Source organism: Melanotaenia boesemani, chromosome 8, assembly GCF_017639745.1.
Source record: "Melanotaenia boesemani isolate fMelBoe1 chromosome 8, fMelBoe1.pri, whole genome shotgun sequence".
NCBI lineage: Eukaryota > Metazoa > Chordata > Actinopteri > Atheriniformes > Melanotaeniidae > Melanotaenia > Melanotaenia boesemani.
The window spans coordinates 2,939,238-2,954,487 of NC_055689.1; the positions used below are offsets into that span (position 1 = coordinate 2,939,238).

The 15,250-nt window shown below is 43.2% G+C and overlaps 1 protein-coding gene across 1 annotated transcript in view; it reads left to right on the top strand.

Annotated features, from left to right (window-relative positions):
• The first annotated feature begins 7,787 nt into the window (after positions 1-7,787).
• The window catches only part of LOC121643960 (histone-lysine N-methyltransferase SETD1B-like), a 9,493-nt gene continuing 2,030 nt past the window's right edge, over positions 7,788-15,250 (top strand). The window contains exons 1-4 of the mRNA XM_041991611.1: positions 7,788-7,854; positions 9,497-9,771; positions 10,472-12,139; positions 12,214-12,303. Coding sequence (XP_041847545.1) covers positions 9,504-9,771; positions 10,472-12,139; positions 12,214-12,303 — 2,026 coding nt within the window. The 5' untranslated portion in view covers positions 7,788-7,854; positions 9,497-9,503. The remainder of the gene's footprint in view (positions 7,855-9,496; positions 9,772-10,471; positions 12,140-12,213; positions 12,304-15,250) is intronic.

The following is a 15,250-nucleotide window of genomic DNA, read 5'->3' on the forward strand; positions in this document are numbered from 1 at the left end:
GCTGATCCTTTCTTTACTTAACAATATATTTCTCTTTCACAAACACTCTGGAGCAAAACAAATAATGGGACCACTCCAAAGCTATGGTGTTTGAAGCGAGGGACGGAGCTGTCAACTGATCACCACCTGGTGGTGAGTTGGCTCAGATGGTGGGGGAGGATGCCGGTCAGGCCTGGCAGGCCCAAGCGTGTTGTAAGGGTCTGCTGGGGATGTCTGGCAGAGTCCCCTGTCAGAAAGAGTTTCAACTCCCATCTCCGGCAGAGCTTCAACCATGTCCCAGGTGAGGCGGGGGACATTGAGTCTGAGTGGGCTGTGTTCCATGCCTCTATTGGCGAGGCGGCCAGCCACAGCTGTGGCCGTAAGGTTGTTGGTGCCTGTCGTGGCGGTAATCCCCGAATTTGTTGGTGGACACCGACAGTAAGGGATGCCATCAAGCTGAAGAAGGAGTCTTTTTGGCCTGTGGGACTCCAGAGGCAGCTGATGGGTATCGGCGGGCTAAGCGGAGCGCAGCTTTGGCAGTTGCTAAGGCATAATTCGGGCATGGGAGGAGTTTGGAGAGGCCATGGAGAATGACTTCCGGATGGCTTCGAGGAGATTCTGGTCCACCATCTGGCGGCTCAGAAGGGAAAAGCATTGCTCTGTCAACACTGTGTACCGTGGGGATGGGGGGCTGCTGACCTCGACTCGGGACGTTGTGAGGCGGTGGAGGGAATACTTCGAAGACCTTCTCAATCCCACCAACACGTCTTCCAATGAGGAAGCAGAGTCTGAGTTAGCTGGTGCTGGCTCTCCCAACTCTGGGGCTGAGGTCACTGAGGTGGTTAAAAAGCTCCTCGGTGGCAAGGCCCCAGGGGTGGATGAGGTCTGCCCAGAGTTTCTTAAGTCTCTTGATGCTGTAGGGCTGTCTTGGCTAACACTCCTCTGCAGCATTGCGTGGACATCAGGGACAGTTCCCCTGGACTGGCAGACCTTGGTGGTGGTCCCCCTCATCAAAAAGGGGGACCGGAGGGTGTGCTCCAACTACAGGGGATCACACTCCTCAGCCTCCCCGGTAAGGTCTGTTCAGGGGTGCTAGAGAGGAGGGTCCGTCGGATAGTTGAACCTCGGATTGAGGAGGAGCAGTGTGGTTTTCGTCCCGGTCATGGAACAGTGGACCAGGGAGTTTGCCCAACCAATCTACATGTGCTTTATGAACTTGGAGAAGGCGTTCAACCGTGTCCCCTGGGGACTCCTGTAAGGGGTTACTCCAGGAGTACGGAGTGCCGGACTCGCTTGTACGAGCTGTTCGGTCCCTGTACGACCGGTTTCAGAGCTTGGTCCGCATTGCCGGCAGTAAATCAGAATTGTTTCCAGAGCGGGTTGGACTCCGCCAAGGCTGCCCTTTGTCACCGATTCTGTTCATAACCTTAATAGACAGAATTTCTAGGCGCAGCCGAGGTGTTGATGGGATCCAGTTTGGTGGCCTCAGAATTGGGTCTCTGCTCTTTGTGGATGATGTGGTTCTGTTGGTTTCATCGGGCCGTAATCTTCAGCTCTCACTGGAGCGATTTGCAGCCGAGTGTGAAGCGGCTGGGATGGGAATCAGCACCTCCAAGTCCGAGACCATGGTCCTCAGCCGGAAAAGGGTGGAGTGCTCTCTCTGGGTCTGCAATATGGTCCTGTCCCAAGTGGAGGAGTTCACGTATCACGGGGCCTTGTTCACAAGTGAGGGAAGGATGGAGCTGGAGATCGACAGGCAGATCGGTGCGGCGTCTGCAGTGATACAGACTCTGCATCGGTCTGTCGTGGTGAAGAAGGAGCTGAGCCAAAAGGCAAAGCTCTCGATTTACCAGTCGATCTACGTTCCTGGTCTCTGTTTTCCTTACTTTCATAATATTCATATATATATATAAAGGCAAATAGACTTACAACAGCAAAACAATTACACCAGAAACCATATTATTTAATTTTACAAATAATTGGAAATGTGCACAGTTCATAGGTCTGGAACTGGGACCTGCAACTCTCCTGCCGGGCCCCCTCCGGGGTTGGTGGCACGGGGACGTATGGGCATGGTGTATTAAAGTTATCCTGCACCCTGTTATCATAACTAAACAACACCATGATTTTTGACAGTCTGACAGTTGGATATTATTGTAAATCCAGAAGACATAATGAGTTTTGATCAAGTGTTTACTCAACATTGTATTTAAGAACTGAATTATTGCATTCCACATGTCAAGTATTTTCTCACGCTCATATGCACCAGAGTTCCCAACTTTCTATTTCATCTCAACCATCAAACACTGTTTCTGCATTTCAGTCTTGCCAATTTGGAAGAAGTCCAACAGGATCTATTTAATTTTATTCCAATCAGGACAAAAATTGGGAAGGAAGCCAATTTTATTTTTTCAGTTCTACCATTTATTTAATAAAAATGTTTTATTTGACAATAATACTTATATTATGTTTGAATATGATAATAATCATCATTAATAATTAAAGGCAAAATCATTAAATGATTGTGAAATTATAAGCAAAAAGTATCAGTGATTCTTCCCTGGATTTACTTGGTATCAAATCGATACTAAGACTTTAAGTATCGCCCAGCTCTAAAACTTTAATAATTAAGTTAAAATAATGTATGTTTTTTTTGTATGTTTATTGGGGGGACGGAGAGATGTCGTTGCTGCGTGCTCTATTGTGTTGTTTCTTGTTTAAAGTATTTATGCTATCATCTTGAACACACACAAAAAAAATCGTATCTGCTTGACAATAATTGTCCCCATTTTTCCATCTTGCCAAAGAAAAGTCTTATCTTCTCCACATAGATCTATAAAAACTTATTTATCCTTTTATCACCTTTCCACAGATGTCGATAAGAGCGCTGCATCTTGTCCTTGACTTTGACTGCTTGCCTTCTTCTGCCTTGGTCTCCTGAGACTTTCTGTGAGTCTGAATGTGACGAGCTTCTTGTGCAAGCTTTACTTTTCATTTCATTTCATTTTAATTAAACTTCAGACTCTTGATCATTTATTTTTCTACAACTACTCTGTCACCCTGCAGCTCAGTCATGGACCTTAACACAGCCTCATCTCCCTCCACATCAGAACATACTGAGACCTCCTCCACCTCAAGCCTGTCTGTCTCCTGCTGCCAGGTGAAGAAACAACTGGAAAAACTAAACCAGAACAAGGCCACAGCTCCAGATGGTTTCAGCTCCAGAGTTCTGAAAACCTGCTCAGAAAAAAGATGTCAGATTCTTTAGCACCTTTTCAACACCAGCCTGAGTAATGAAAGAACTTCTGTGCTGTGGAACTCATCCTGTCCTGTTCCAGTACCAATAAAATCCTGACCATCTGAACCAAACGACTACAGAACGGTTGTCCTAACATCTCACATCATGAAATTCCTGCAGACTGTCATTGGCTCACCTCAATAAGTAAATCAACACGTCTAAAGACCCATTACAGTTTGGTTATTGTAATATTCTTAGGGTTGAAGATGCCATCATCTACCTGCTTCAGAGAGCTCACTCTCATCTGGACCAATCAGGCAGCACTTTGAGGATCATGTTCTTTAATTTCTTAAGTGCTTTTAATACAATTGAGCTGCTCAGTTATGTGAGAAGCTACATAAATTCCAGGTGGAACCTTCACCACCACCTGGATTCATGACAAACAGACCAGTATGTGAGACTGAGAGGTTGTGTGTCTGAGATGGTGGTCAGCAGACCTGGAGCACCACAAGGGCCTGTCCTTGGGCGGAGAGCAAAAGGGAGAGAGGATAACAAAGAAGCTCGGGGCTGGTATGAAAGGGGCTTTGGTGAATCTGAATAGGTCCACAAAATAGTTTAGAGAGAGAACTAATGATGGCCAGAGAAAGTCCTCAGTGGTTGGGAATTTATTCCAATCTGGGCCGTGTTGTTGGAGTAAATATCGTTTTTTATAATCTGCTGCTTTGAAGAGATGCATGACTAATCCTCTGTGTTAACTCTAAATATTATGTAATGAGAAGAATCCCTGATCAGCCTTCTCTCTGGCACCATCACCCTTCCCTCCCCCATTCCACAATTACACGCACGGCCTCTTTCTCCACAGCTGAGTGACAACAGTTGCCATGGTAACTACATGTTCATGTTATGAATTATAGAACAGGAGCACAAACATCCTTTCACATGGAAGAAGGAATTCTTCTGTAACCATGACGTCACTTTGGGAAATGCTGGTTTGTCTGGAATAAATGAGGACCTTCCAGTTGCAGCACATCAAATTCAAAGCGCTGCTTCTGGCTTACAAAACAATAACCCAAACTGCTCCGGTCTACCTCCACTCCTTAATCCAGAGCTACACTCCCTCTCCACAGTTACGCTCTGCCAGTGAAAGACACCTAGTGCTCCCACCACAAGGTGGCACCACATCAGTAACTAGACTCTTCTCCTCTGTAGTCCCCCGGTGGTGGAACGATCTACCAAACTCCGTCCGATCCACAGAGTCCTTATCCACTTTTAAAAGCAAGCTAAAGACTCAGTTGTTTAAGGAGCATTTCCACACTTAGCTTAACTCTTCTACTCAGAATGAGTTAGAAAGATTTGTCCAGCTCTTTGGCTCAACCAGGTACTGAAGAAGCTGCTGCACTTATGTCCAAGATGATGTTGTTTGATGAAATTGTGATGTTTGTATTTAAACACAATGACTTACAAAAGCTACAAAAAAAACTTAAAAAAAATAAATTATATGCACTGCCTCCAGCACTACATGACAGCACCTGGTCCAACTGGACTCAAAGCGGTCTGACTATCACTTAATTATGACGTCCCATGTTGTTTGAATTCATGCTTGTGTTGTTCTTACTCTCAAATGTAAGTCGCTTTGGATAAAAGCGTCTGCTAAATGACTGTACAATAGAATAGAATAGAATAGAATAGAATAGAATAGAATAGAATAGAATCAGAAATATCAATTGTCAAAGTCTGCTTGCTTGTTTGTTTTGAAGAACGTGAAATAAGAGTTACTGCAACTACTCACTAATGATTTCCTAACAGGAATTTCATTCCAGGCTTCATTATTTTGGAATTTGTCCTGTTTGGGGACTTTGAAAACAGAAGCTTTATGATCTTGGATCAGCTATAACATAAATAAGGTGTTTCACACTGAATGAGTCATTTTGTTTCTTCCAGATGTATATCAAGACATGTTTCTGTGATTACTGCTGTTGAGTTTTCTGTCAGTGATAACGTGATTATTTTCTTGCTTGTGGTTCAGAAAGAGGCGTATTCATCAGAACCATCTATAACACTTTCAACCTGAGAACAGTTCTGGATTTATCAGGTGATTGTACAGATTTAAACCTCCGTGTGAGTTCATCCTGTTAGCCTCACACACTGCTGATGGTCCTGATGTATTCTACAAACGCTGGGAGAATATAGAAATACCACTTAAATCATCTTTCTTCCTCATGTTGATGCTCACTATGAGCTTTAGCAAGTGGCCGTCGTGTCTATGTGACTAAATGCATCAAGTTGCTGCCATATGATTGGCTGATTAGAAATTTGTGTTAACTGGATGCTCAACAGGCAGATAATGATAATGTGGACGATGAAAGTAAATTTTTCGAAGTATTTCTGTGCTTATAGGTGCAGATGTTAGAAGTGTGGTAAAATACCAGCCGAGGCAGAAAACATCTCCTGCAAAGATCTGGGAAACTTCCGGATTCGTTCAGCTGATGCCAGACATCTGAAACCACTTCAGCTATGGCACGAAGTTCAGACTGGATCCCCACAATATTTTCTTGTAGCATTTTTTCCTGCCCTTCAAACGATGTTGAGGAAACACAGTGGAAGAAACTAGTCACAACCGAGATCTGAACAGTAGACTGAGATTTGACCCTGCAGTGATTTCTGGTTGTGTTCTTTTACAAAGTTTATTTTGATCGTACATACGTGTACCATCACCCGCTCCGTTTGACTCTCTGGATCTTCTGAAAGTTTCCCTCAATGTTGAAGGAATTCTCTTCCTCTGTCTGCCAGCTGGAAATGAGTTCGCTAACCTGAAGAACGACATGCATCCATGCAACCACATGCAGGAAGATCCACGTGCATGGAGAACCTGGAAGAGAACCCACACATGAAGAACCTAGAAGAGAACCCACACATGGAGAACCTGGAGGAGAACCCACACATGGAGAACCTGGAGGAGAAGCTACACATGGAGAACCTGGAAGAGAACCTACACATGAAGAACCTAGAAGAGAACCCACACATGGAGAACCTAGAAGAGAACCCACACATGGAGAACCTGGAGGAGAACCCACACATGGAGAACCTGGAGGAGAAGCTACACATGGAGAACCTGGAAGAGAACCTACACATGGAGAACCTGGAGGAGAACCCACACATGGAGAACCTGGAAGAGAAGTCACACATGGAGAACCTGGAGGAGAACCCACACATGGAGAACCTGGAAGAGAAGTCACACATGGAGAACCTGGAGGAGAACCCACACATGGAGAACCTGGAGGAGAAGCCACACATGGAGAACCTGGAGGAGAAGCCACACATGGAGAACCTGGAGAAGCCACACATGGAGAACCTGGAACAGAACCTACACATGGAGAACCTGGAGGAGAACCCACACATGGAGAACCTGGAGGAGAACCCACACATGGAGAACCTGGAAGAGAAGTCACACATGGAGAACCTGGAAGAGAACCCACACATGGAGAACCTGGAAGAGAACCCAGACATGGAGAACCTGGAAGAGAACCTACACATGGAGAACCTGGAAGAGAACCCACACATGGAGAACCTGGAAGAGAACCCACACATGGAGAACCTGGAAGAGAACCTACACATGGAGAACCTGGAGGAGAACCCACACATGGAGAACCTGGAAGAGAAGTCACACATGGAGAACCTGGAGGAGAACCCACACATGGAGAACCTGGAAGAGAAGTCACACATGGAGAACCTGGAGGAGAACCCACACATGGAGAACCTGGAAGAGAAGTCACACATGGAGAACCTGGAGGAGAACCCACACATGGAGAACCTGGAGGAGAAGCCACACATGGAGAACCTGGAGGAGAACCCACACATGGAGAACCTGGAGGAGAAGCCACACATGGAGAACCTGGAGAAGCCACATGCATGAAGAGAACATGCAAAAAGAACTGAGATTGGAACCAGGAACTATTGTGATTATTGTGTCAGCAGAATAAACATCAAATATTCCTAAAATAAAGAAATGTGTGGAAAACTGCACGTTGTCGCTCACATGGTTCTCACTCTTTTTATGAATCACAGAACAAATGTGAGAAAAGCATCAGTGTGACACAGAATGAAGTTTTCAGGAAGAATCTGTCTAGCGATGGAATTACTCTGAATGGTTTTACTTGGCTTGCAGTACTACCGTGAGGAACCTTGGAGATATTCTGGACTAGGATCTGTCCTTTGACTCACATATAAAACATGGTTCTAGGACCTTATTCTTCCTGCATAATATTCCCAGAATGAGGAGCATCCTGTCTGAGAGAGATGCACACATATAAAAAATCTTACTGACCACGATTCACTGGATCTTAAAGCTCTCAGAGTTCCAGATGTTCCCAGCAGAGCACTTCAGCATCACCTCCAGGTGATCGGATTCAGTTAGGACTCTAAGCTGGACTGGATTCTTCTGTGAGAAGAACCAGACCAGTGGCTCCATCTAGTGTTGTAAAACCTTGATGACATTCAGGCTGCAGACTACAGTCTCCTAATCAGCTGACACTGCACACAGCTGTCTGGTCAGAAGCTACTTAATCTCAGGTGTGTCAGACACACACTTTTAATCACGTTGTGTGTTTGGTGATTTTCATATTCGAGTCCTCTGCAAGGTAAAGTGACTTTTTGTGCTAATTTGGTCAGAGTTTACAGAAAGGGATGTACACATGGAAAAAAAACAACTTTTGGGTGGTGCCGTGGTTTTCATGAGCTTCGTCACATTTCATCAAACTTAGACAGAAGACTCCACACGCATGTCATCGGCATCATGAACATTCAGCTCCTGCTCCAAATCCTGTCTGTGTTCCTGATGTAGAAACTCTGCCTGTACTCTTGTGAGCTGTCAGCCATTTGCAAATAATCCCGCAGCTATTAACCTTCTGATAGCACAATGAAAAATGGCCTTGAGGTAGAAAACAGAAACCAGCAGTCAGTGTATGAAAGTGTGTTATGGTCTGCTTCTATTGTTCATGTGGGGAGTTTAAGTTTGGTAGACTTTATTTTCCCTCACCGTGAACACAACGGGAGGTTTATTCTAAATGGTCCAGCTGAACGAGCAGATGGCCTTTCTGAACAGCAGCCACATCTCCTGGCATTCATTGAACTCATTTCTGTTCATTATCATTAGCTTCTCAGCCCCACCTGTGCTTCATCACACTGTGATGGATGTACATACCTGTACAGGAGACTTCAACACTGTAAACCCAGATTTAGTTTGAGCATAAACTTTGTAGTGGTGATTGGTTATATCATGTTTAGTGCAAAAAGTCAATCGTTACTAAACCATACAGGTTAAATTAATACTGTTCAGCACTGAAGTGCAATCACATCAGGACAGATAACTGAACATGTTTCTGTCAGAGGGGGTAACGGGTAAGTTTTTTAAGCTCAAATTTCAACAGTTTGGGTCAATTAAGGGGTGAAATAATGCAGGTTACAGACTTTTCCTGCTTGTTGTGGTATTATACACCCAGGCTTTTACCAAATGTGCAAAAATGTACATTTTAAGTGTGTCAGGTTCAATGTAAAGGTTTAATTTTGGATTAATCAAATATTTAATTTAGATCAGTATGTTTTGAAACATTAACAAATGAGTAAGTAGTAAATATGTTAAGAGTTAGTTTATTTATTAGGATCCCCATTAGCTTCCACAAAGTGGTCGCTAGTCTACCTGGGGTCCTCATAATAATGCAACAACAATAAAAAAAGATACAAAGGTTAAAATGACACTAAAAACAAACAGAAAACACACAACTCACACTTATCTGCAGATTAGTAAAGTTACTGCATATAAATCAAACAAATAGCCAAATTAGTTGCAAATCTAAAGTTCAAACACCTGGATGGGTGAGAGGTACGAAGGAAAAGTAAACTCCTGGTTCTTAATAAAGACAAACGATCTGTGTTGAAGGAATTTTAAAGCGGTTTAGTTTCAGCATGTGTGCAAACTAAAGGAGATCAGGGGAACGGCTTTCCACACCGACTCAAATAATCTGGGATTACAGTGAAGTTGATGATAGCTATACAATGCTAATTAGTTTATTTTAAAAAATGTAAACTGGTTTCATAGACATTAAATTGACTGATGTTGATGTGATGGACCTAAAGTTCCCGGTTCCATCCCTCAGAGTTTGTCTGAAGTCCTGACTGTGGAAACTGTTCCAACAATATTAAATTACTTTTTTGTTTGTAAATTTAAACATAAAAATTAAAGCTTTTCATTCTCACACTGTCACACTTCTTCCACCCCTGAAGGTGGAGTATGTCAGCGACTGCGACTAGACCCCCAGCTCATCCAGGATCTGATGGAGGGAACCCAAGCTCTCGTACTAACAGTGGTGGGACAAACTGTGCCCAGCAGGATCCAGGTCAGGACCCAGGATCATCATCATCATCTCATCCCCAACATCCGGCTTTTGGCCGGCCTGTCTTCTACATTCATGCTCCACCTCCGCCTCCTCCACCTTTCCTCCAGTACCAGTGGCCCATGCCCTTCTCTTATAACCCTTTTGCAGGCTTCCCAGCCATGAGTAAGTTGGAAATTATCTTTTGTAGTTTTATTGATGTCCAAACCTTTGCTGCAGAATAACTTTTTAATCCATGAGTTTAATTATTTGATGGCCCTGAAGCATTGATGATCTGTCAGGCTGGGACTAACACAATCCTGTTTAACCTCCTCTTGACTAGACCCCCCTGTACAGGAGGCAGTATGAGGTCCAACAGTCCAGAAGATGTTTGCAGACCCTAGGAGGCAGCAATGCTAACATGTAGCATAGCAACATGACAGGAGAAACTCAGCTAAAAGACTCCACCAAGCACTGGCATCTAAACCAAACCCTGTTCCAACCCCAAGCACTTATACTGGAATGTGAGAAAAACATGAGCAGCTCTGTCCACTTTAGAGCTTCTGCTAATTTCTCCACTTCAAGCAAACCACACAAATAAGGTGTCATATGAAAGCAGAGACTCTGCTTAGAGATGTAGATATATATGATATATAAAGATGTCTGTCTCATCACTGTGGGCTATCCCTGGATTCTCCTGACTCTGACCATTGATAAAGGTGTCCATCGTCATCAATATGTCATTTTAGACAGGAGGCAGAAAAAATAGACCTTATCAAGATGAGGTTAACTGTTCAGTGCAGCCTGTGTTTAAACTTTAAGGTGATGCTTATTTTCTCTTTCATAATGCAAGATTTCAGGTTTTGTTTTTTTTTCTTCCTCTTAGGCTACGGTATGGTTGTACCCCCTCCTCCACTCCCTCCTCCCCCCTTTATGGAGGCTCCAGCTTACTTTCTACCACACCCTCACATGCAACCATTTGACTACAGACGCTTGCTCCACCCACAGGTCCACACTCGGGGTGGGTCACACCAAAACTCTAACCAAACACACAGAATCCGCACGCCTCATACAGTCCCGTTCAGGGCAACTGTAAACTCAGAGGTTCAGACAGAACCAGTCCAGAGAGGCGCAAGTGTTTATGATGCTGGGTGGCAAGCAGCCGGTTCAGACTCTGGGAGAGGAACTGCTTCCAACTCTCCAGCCTCCACAGGCTCAGTCTCCCAAAAACGGGGTTATGTTGGGGTTGTGAGCTACAAATTACCCACCAGTGATGCAAAAGACAGTCAGGTTGATGAACCCTGCACCAGCAGCACCGTCAAGCAGGGGTTTGACAAATATCCTCCAGCTGTCGAGTCGTGTATCAGAGCAACTCAGGAAATACAGATGGATAAAGACATGGTTGATCAGGAGCCCCCCCTCATCCCTCTATGCAGAGACGTCCATATGTGGGTGAGTTCTCCAGACAGTGTGGCTCCTGTGTGCAGCTCATCTCAAAAAGAGGATGAGGTCTTTAAGGAAAGGCGCATCTCTGTTCCTGACATCCTGATGGGTTGGGGAGGTGATGTGCCACAAGCCATCCTGAAGGTCACAGATGGGGAGCTGCTGGACGAGCAACAGCAAACTGACAATCCTGAAGCAGAGAAGCATAAATCTGTTTACCAGAGTTTGACCAAGAATGCTTCCGATGATGGTCCAATGCTCTTTAAGATCCTCAGACTGCCCTGGGCTTTCATTGGGCCTTTCTCAGACTCCAAAGGAGATGGTGACCTTACTGAATCTACCTGCAGAGATGAACAGTGTTTTTCACCGAACTCATCTCAGATGTTCCTAAATGTGACTGGGGCAGATCCATGTGAGGATACGACGGAGATTATTCCCTATAAAGTACATTTAGGCAGCAGTCAGGTGAGAAGCCTGAATGAGTCCGTCTGGTCCGTGGAGTCTCTGGCTCCTTTCATCCCCACCAGAGACTGGCTGTTACAGAATGGCGTGTTTGAGCCCAAGATGAACGAGATGATGGAGGAAGATGAAGATGTTGGACTGTCAACACAACTTTTAAAAGTAACTGCTTCAGCGTGTCAGGAGAGGAGTTGCAGGTTGCAGCCAGAAATGAAAAGTAATGATCCTGAAACGAGGCCAGAGCAAGACACAAGTCCCTCAGAGAAGGAATCCTCGTCTTCCCCTGCACCCCTAGAAATCGAAGCATCTCCCCGTGCTGAAGAGGAAAAAGGGTCTTCTGAACCAGAGGCTCATCAGAGCCCAAACCAGGAATCTAACGAGTTGCAGGAGAAAAGCTCTTTACCTGAGGAAGAGACACTTCTCCTAAACTCTGCAGCAGAGGAGATGATCCAGCCAGTTTCCCAAAATGGGGTGAATGCTGAGGGGTATGACAGAGGTCCAGTTACTGTCCAGGAGAAGGCTGAAGTGTCCCAGTCAAGGGGACACTTAGTGGACTGTGGAGTCCAGTGCAATAAGATATGGGAACATAAATGTTTCTGTGAGCACTTGAGCTGCAGCGTGGAACTAAACAGAAAGCAGCCTTTTAAATCAGGTGATTTTACTTAAATCAGAGGATATTTATCTTTACATGAAAATAAATGAAAATTAAAATCAACTGTCTCATAGATTTGAAGAATGCAAACAAGTCTGAAGCTTTCAGCATGAGTGGAAACCAGCAGAAGAGGAGGAATGGTCAGTGGAGGAACAGAAGTCAAGGTAATGCTCAAACCTCACCCTGTGGTTTTCATCAGATGCTTCCAAAATGGAAAAGTGGATTCTTTTCTGTTCTAAAGTGCTGGGAGAGGAAACTCTGCATTACATTACTTTGTATTTCAGGAGATTTTGTCTCCATGTTTCTCTCTTTAATGTTTATAATCAGCCAGAAGCTACACTCGTAAAATGCAACATTACTTATAAAGGAATATATTTAGCGAATATAATGATGGATGGATGGAAACTTTATTCATCCTCATGGAGGGAATCTAGTTAATGTTAATCTTAACTTTTGCACAAAGTTCATCCAATTTAAGTCGATGAGTGGTGGGGGTTGTTATTGCACAATGCTGTTGACTATGGCGGAACAGGAAGGTCTTCAAAAAAGCAAAACAGCATTTTGGTGATGAGTAATTGTTAAATAAAATGTATAGATGCTAAATATAATCTCAAATTCAACCATTTATATGAAAAAGTTAAACTAAAGTGTTTTGTAATTACATTTCAAATTGAAATGTTAAAGAGGAATGGCATATTAACATCAATTCCTTATGGAATACTGTGACTTTTAAATGTATTTTCAAATGTTCTGAGAAGAGAAATGACACAATTCATACATTTTGCTTAAATAAACTTCACACGTTTAAAGGTAATTCCCTTTTCCATTTTCTTTTTCCCTTTGCATTTTTCAGTCCTTTTTTGCAGTTGGATTTCCTTATTGGTTTACCCTCCATTTAGCTTTTGTGTGACACTTTGGGGCCTTGCAGTGAAAACCAAGTTCAGCCAATCCCAGCGTCTCCTTGAATGTAGACAGCTGTCTCATTGGTCAGATACCCACAGCAGTGAATCCTGCAGATAGTAGCTTAACAGTAAAAACCTTTTGCCTGTGTCCAGGTACATGATGTAATTAGTATCACAAAACACACACACACATGCAAAAAGACAGTATTAGTTTTACTTAGGACATATCTGTTTACTGGCCAAAACTGATCAGGGAGATTTAGTGTTTTATAGAATGTTAAGAGCGGGAGGAAAAAGTGAAAGTATTCTCATTTCGCTGGTGGATTGCAACCAGTTGCAAGAAGAGGTTCAAAACGTAAATAGAAGAAGGAGGAAGATGTTCTAAAAGGTGGAGTGGGCAATGTTTTAAACTGCATTTCAACTCAAACTGTTCATTCGTTGATCAAGTTTAGGACCACGGCCTTAAAGTTCAAATCTGCACAAAAATCAGGCTTTCTTGATATTTTCCCTTTTTTGCATTCACACTGTCATGATCTCATGATGGCAAAGCCAACAAGACGTTCGGCCTTAGAACGTGGTAGGACTGTAGAGCTGCACAAGCCAGGCCTCACACAATGCACAATGGCTGCTGAGGTTGGATGCAGTAAAGCGGTCAAAGTCAAATGCTATACCCAAGAACATTTCATCTGCGACAAGCAGGAGAATCCAAGGAGCTGTCTGTGAAGACAAAGGCTGATCCTCAACCCAAATTAAGGCCCTAATTGATGCTGACTGCAGCCCAATAACCATAAGACGGCATCTGCGAGAGAAGGGCTTTAAAGACAAGTGGTCTTCAATGGCCATGTCTTCTCCCACGCCACAAACTTGTCCATATGGACTTTGCCCGCCCCACTAAGGATTTCTTCCAGGACAGCAAAGACACTTCCCCTGATTTAAATCCCATTGATAATGTGGGGATGGATGGCAAGGGAAGTTTGGGGAAAAAAATGGACGTCTGTTCTAGATGGTGGATGTCCTTCATGATGTCATCTTCACTACATGGAGCAACATTGCCACCACCTTCCTAGAAGCACTAATATCAAGCATACCTAAATGATTTTTTTTTAAGTCAACAAAAAAGTGGAGCTATTCCCTGAGTCTTTTTTTTATGACACTTTCAGTTCTTGGGTGTTTTTTGGGCAATGAGCAGCTGATGAACAACCTGTTTCAGTTTAAATGCAGTTTTTAAAAACATTGTGTGTGTTGCTGAACTGGCATGCTGAGAGATTATTGTTCCAGTTTTTGTAGCAAAAAGAGAAATTTTATCTGCTTCCAGGATTTATATTAAATAGTAGGGCTGGGTGATATGAACTAAATCTTATATCTCTATTTTTTACCTGAATCACGATGCACAATATTTCTCGATATATTTATTTAGTTATTGTCAAGTAACCAAAGAGACGGTTCTATTTTACAGCATTCAGTGCTAAATATACTTTTATTAAGGATCAGCAGCACATGTGCATTAAAACAGCAGAAATTAAAGTACCTTTATATTAAATTAGATAGAATTAAACAATCAGCTTCAGGTGATCCTGGCTGAACTTGTGAGGACATACTGCTGACCTTGCAACAGCTCGGGAATCAACGTAGCACATCGATCTGAAATTTGATGAGCACAACTAACTTTTCCCTTTTTAGATAACTTGGGAGGTTTAACAAAGAATGTAATTATATTTTACCTGAGTAGAAATCCCGCCTGTATGCCTTTTTAGTGTAATGATAAAAAAAAAAGTTAATTGATTTTATATGGTTACTCAAAGACACTTTATACAGGTGGGGAAAAATAAATAATAATGCAATAAAATAATACATTTACTCTTTGGAGATGATCTGGGAATCTGGAGACAGATGGAATAACTCCATCCTTAAGTCTCACAATCTGTCCTGACCAAATCCTCCGTCTTCAAGTGCTGACTGCAGATCATGGAGGAATTACTGCTGGAAAATCTTACGGCAATTTCCCACTTCTTCCGTAACTCTTCGGTTTTGGGAAACCTTCGCGCTGAACAGACATTGAAGATGTGGGAGTCAACACAGACTTTTCTTAAAACTTTAAAGTTCATCAGCACAATATCCTAGTAGAAGCATATTTATTCTGAACCAACATAAACATTGTGTGAAAGTAGACGCAGATGGTATGAAACAGGAGAAATATGAAAGATGGATG